Consider the following 4,276-nt stretch of genomic DNA (forward strand, 5'->3'; position numbering starts at 1 on the left):
ACAAATGCCCAATAAGCATGTATTACAAGTACCAGGCCCAACATTCGTATCATTATTTTATTTTTGTATATTTGATATAGTATAGTGTTTCTAGATGAAGCATTAACTCGTGATATTATAAAATATCCAATGTTTGATTTATAACGCTATATTTTAGTTTATATATAAAAATAACATTTCAAAAACCCTTATGTTATAAAATTTTATACCCTTGGTCCAGTTGTTCAATAATTGAAATATTTGATCCAAAATATTTATTTGACTATTTCAGCCATTTTTTCACTGAAACTTTTATTTTTAACCCTTATTTAAATAAAACTAGGGAAGAATCCCCGCTTTACGGGGATGGATTCGGCGAACGTATAGACAAAACAGAAAGATTTTATTCTGTTACATTACATTAAACTAATTTCAACTTGTATAACATCTACCAATTGATAATCATACTTGAAAAAGAAACAAAAATAGCCAAAAAATGGGTAAATGAAACAACTATTTCCTCAAACTTTTTCTTGTTTTTTTTTTTTTCCATTTGAACTTGGGAATCTTTTCTATGATCCAAAATCACCATAACAAGTCCTGGTGCCTGAAATAAATCATTCTTTTCTAACATAATGTTGTATTCAAATAGTGATGTGTGTGTATATGCAGAGAAAGGAAATGACGATTCTTTACCTTGCCATATTTCTCAATAAAGGTATCGACTTTAGAGGCAATTTCAGAACAAATTGTTTGTGCAATTGCTTTTCCATCAATGATGGTAGCCTTATTATCTACATGCAATGCCATGGCCATTAGGTTGTGTATTGGTAATCATAAAACACACTATACATAAACTATGTTTCTTTTCTAAATTGAATAAACTGTTTAAATGTAAGTAAATGACCAGTTTACCCTTACATTACAAAGAAACAAATTTGGTGATGTTCATCAATTTTAGTGTAAGAGCAGTTGAGAGGAAAAAGAAGAAATACAATCACAAAGAAACAAAGTAACAAACCTCATGAATGTGACTAAATGACAATTTTATCCTTACATTAAAAAGAAACAAATTTCAAGGTATTCATCAATCTTAGTGTAAGAGGAGTTGAGAGGAAAAAAGAAGAAACACAATTACAAAGAAACAAACTGTCTGAATGTGACTAAATGACCATTTTGCCCTTACATTACAAAGAAACAAACTTAACGATATTTATCAATTTTAATAGAGAGGAAAAAAGAAGAAATACAATTAGGTTAAAAGATCATATCTTAATAAATTATGTCTAGATTAAGTCAAAAAGAAACAACCAATTAGAGATATTAACTTACAACACTATTTGTGAATATCCGAACTTTTTTTTTCCAAGAGAAATACTTATGTCTGCAAATATTTTTTAACAAATAGAAATCTATTCAAATGGAAAAACTAAATCTTTATAACCAATAAAGAAATGTTGATATATACCATCATCGATTCCTTCTTCTCCCATCAGAGATCCAAATATGGCGCAACTTTTTTTCACTTGGGCTAACATGCACTGTTGAATATTGCCAACATAAGCCAATTCATACACATAAAAGTCATTTTGTGCCAAATTATTTACAAAATGTCTTAATAAAAAATATATTTATTCTTCTAATGAGTGAATCAACACCCCTCATCCTCCATGCAAAACAATATATTAAATACATTTCACCTGAAAAAGTTTTTTTTCTAACTTTTCAAATATAAAAGTAAAATTTAGCAACTTGACAGTTAATTCTTCTTAATTATGAGTGATTAAAGTGGACGTTTCGCAAGTATGCTGCCACAAAGTCCTTCAATTTTGTCCCTTTTTCGCAAAAAATAAAAACATAATTCAAAAATCACCATAGTTACAATTTTATCCTACAGACATCACTCCAACTAAAGTCTTGCAGATTGTCCTTAGGGTGTTAATCCATGATCTTCCTTTCTATGAGAAATATCTAGCTCTAGAGATAAGTCTATGTGGTAAAGTCAAGGTCATGTTCTTTCATATTTTAGAAGGAATTAAGCCAATGCAAACCATGAATTACAGAGTAATTTTACAGTGAAGAGGACAAACAATTGTTACCAAAAGATTGCGTCTCGTCAACTGGTTTCCTAAAAAAACTCCATTATTTCTTAAGAATATTTGATGAAAACGTATTTTTATAATCAACAGGAGAAATAATGGTTACCACTAAACTATAAGTATTTTACGGAAATTTTATTTCTGTTTTTTGTGTACGTCAAACAGACCAAGAATTATATAAGATAATAGAAACATATTACCTTCTTTTTGGGCATTTCCACAAACACTTCATGTGCATTTTCCTTCAACATATTAACAGCTTCTATAAACAAATTTTTTCAAGTCATCTTGATACCCTTGATAATAACTGTTGAAAAAAAATGTTGTAAGATCTTGAAAAATGTAATAGATAAAAAGGAATTAATAATTAGATTGAAAGGTATAGTTGAATTTAGATCTTCTTCTGGAATAAGCTGAATAGGAGCCCAACTTTACTCTATTTCCTCCAGTGTTTTGTACCAGATGCACTTACATATGTCTAAAAAAGGTAATTTATTGGATAGAAGAGAAACAAGAAGTTAGAAAGGAAGCAAAAGATGTGTCAGAATAAGAAGCAGAGGTGACGAAAGGGGATTGACCCACCTGCCTCATCGATGTTCTTTCCCTGGAAAGTTGAACTGATATGCAACTGAGAGGAGACGCGAATGATTGAAATTGATTTTAGGGCTTTTGTTGGGCACCACCATTAGAGATATAGACGATTGGGTATGGTAGCAATGGTCTGCCATCTTCTTCTCCCAACTGTGATAATATCGAATAGAGTCGGAAGGAAATACAAACAAAGCTGGTGATAAGGAGAAATCAAGAAGAAATGATTATAAGGAAGCGGTAGTCCGTCATTTCCCATGGTTTTCTTGGAGGACGATACCATCTCACTTCTTCATGTCTCCCTCTCAATCTCCTCCAATCTCTCTATGCCAGTCTATTCCAGTGGAGCAAAAAACACATAATCGATTGAAAAGTCGAATGAGGTGAGAAGGAACTGATGCTTGTAACAGAAACAACAGGTGGATACGGTGGTTGTAACCATGGAAGATAATGGAAATCGAATAGAGCATGTAACATATGGAATTTCATATTGAGATTTGGAAGATCCTTATCTCAATTTCGTGCTTTGATTCTGATTTTGATGAATGAACAAAAGAGAGTGGATGAGGAAATATCCAATTGTTTAATTCAATGGAGGTAAAGAGAAAGTGGGAGACAGAGAGGTGGTGGCGTTTTTCTCAAAGAAGCGTTACAATATCCGAAGGAGATATTTAGATAAGGGGAGGTGAGTACACATGGTGGAGAAATCCCATTGGAGGAGAAAACGGTGAAGATGGAGAGGGCAAACACGTACAAGCTTGGCTCTTGTAATAGGTGGAAGGCGCCCAACAATTATATGTCTAATGTGGACCTGAATGCATCCCACTATCTCGAAGGAAACAAAAGGAAATAAAAAGAAAAAAGAAAAGTAAACCAACAAAGAAAAAAACCCACCAATCAGGAATTGCACGTGTAATATATTATTGAAAGAAAAAGTATAAAAAAACAAACAGAGAAAAGTGGTCTAATACGAGCAGAATATGTTCATGTGGTACTTCCAAATTAGCATGTATATTTATTGACATGGTACTTCCATGTCAATAAATTAGCATGTATATATAATAACATTTGTGCTCCTTTTTTGTTCATGTGGTACTTCCAAATTAGCATGTATATATAATAACATTTGTGCTCCAAATTAGCATGTATATATAATAACATTTGTGCTCCTTTTTGGTTCATGTGGTACTTCCAAATTAGCATGTATATATAATGACATTTGTGGTCCTTTTTGGTGAAAATAACATTTTTGGCCTATTAGACCATCAAACTTAACATTTTGGCTCATTTATAAGTCTGTTTTAAAATTTCAGTCCAAAATATATTTATTGACATTTCCAGTCCTTCTTTTATAAAAATTTACATTTTCAGCCCAATTTCCAAAACCTTTACATTTTTGGCCCAATTTAGAAAATATTACATTTTTGGCCTTTATTTTTATTCATTTCCTATTTTTGGCTCATGTTTTGATGATATAACAATTTAACCCCTAAAAAACTCAAAATTTTCGCATTTTGGGCCCAAAAGCCGTAATGCCTAATTTTTAAGCCCACTATGCTAAAATTTTCATCTTTGGTCCTTTAAAAAGGGTGATTATCATTAAAAACAAA

General features: G+C 31.5%; 1 protein-coding gene across 3 annotated transcripts; it reads right to left on the bottom strand.

Annotated features, from left to right (window-relative positions):
• Positions 1-289: 289 nt before the first annotated feature.
• On the bottom strand, positions 290-3,459 carry LOC145043186 (bifunctional protein FolD 4, chloroplastic-like). 3 transcript variants are annotated; one of them, XR_013680915.1, is made up of 6 exons: positions 2,661-3,456; positions 2,279-2,556; positions 1,448-1,520; positions 1,312-1,363; positions 676-773; positions 290-586 (listed from the first exon to the last, which is right to left on the bottom strand). XR_013680915.1 is itself a non-coding variant. In XM_078991758.1 (5 exons), exons 2-5 carry the CDS (start codon positions 2,327-2,329, stop codon positions 428-430), a joined length of 381 nt encoding a protein of 126 aa, XP_078847884.1. In that variant the 5' UTR covers positions 2,330-2,556; positions 2,665-3,459; the 3' UTR covers positions 290-427. The 3 variants fall into 3 exon arrangements, 2 of the variants coding, with proteins under 2 accessions (XP_078847884.1, XP_078847883.1); XM_078991758.1 differs by lacking the exon at positions 1,312-1,363 and having other exon boundaries at positions 2,665-3,459; XM_078991757.1 differs by lacking the exon at positions 1,312-1,363.
• Positions 3,460-4,276: the final 817 nt, after the last annotated feature.

This window comes from Lactuca saligna, chromosome 4 (assembly GCF_052625555.1).
Source record: "Lactuca saligna cultivar CGN05327 chromosome 4, ASM5262555v1, whole genome shotgun sequence".
Taxonomy (NCBI): domain Eukaryota; kingdom Viridiplantae; phylum Streptophyta; class Magnoliopsida; order Asterales; family Asteraceae; genus Lactuca; species Lactuca saligna.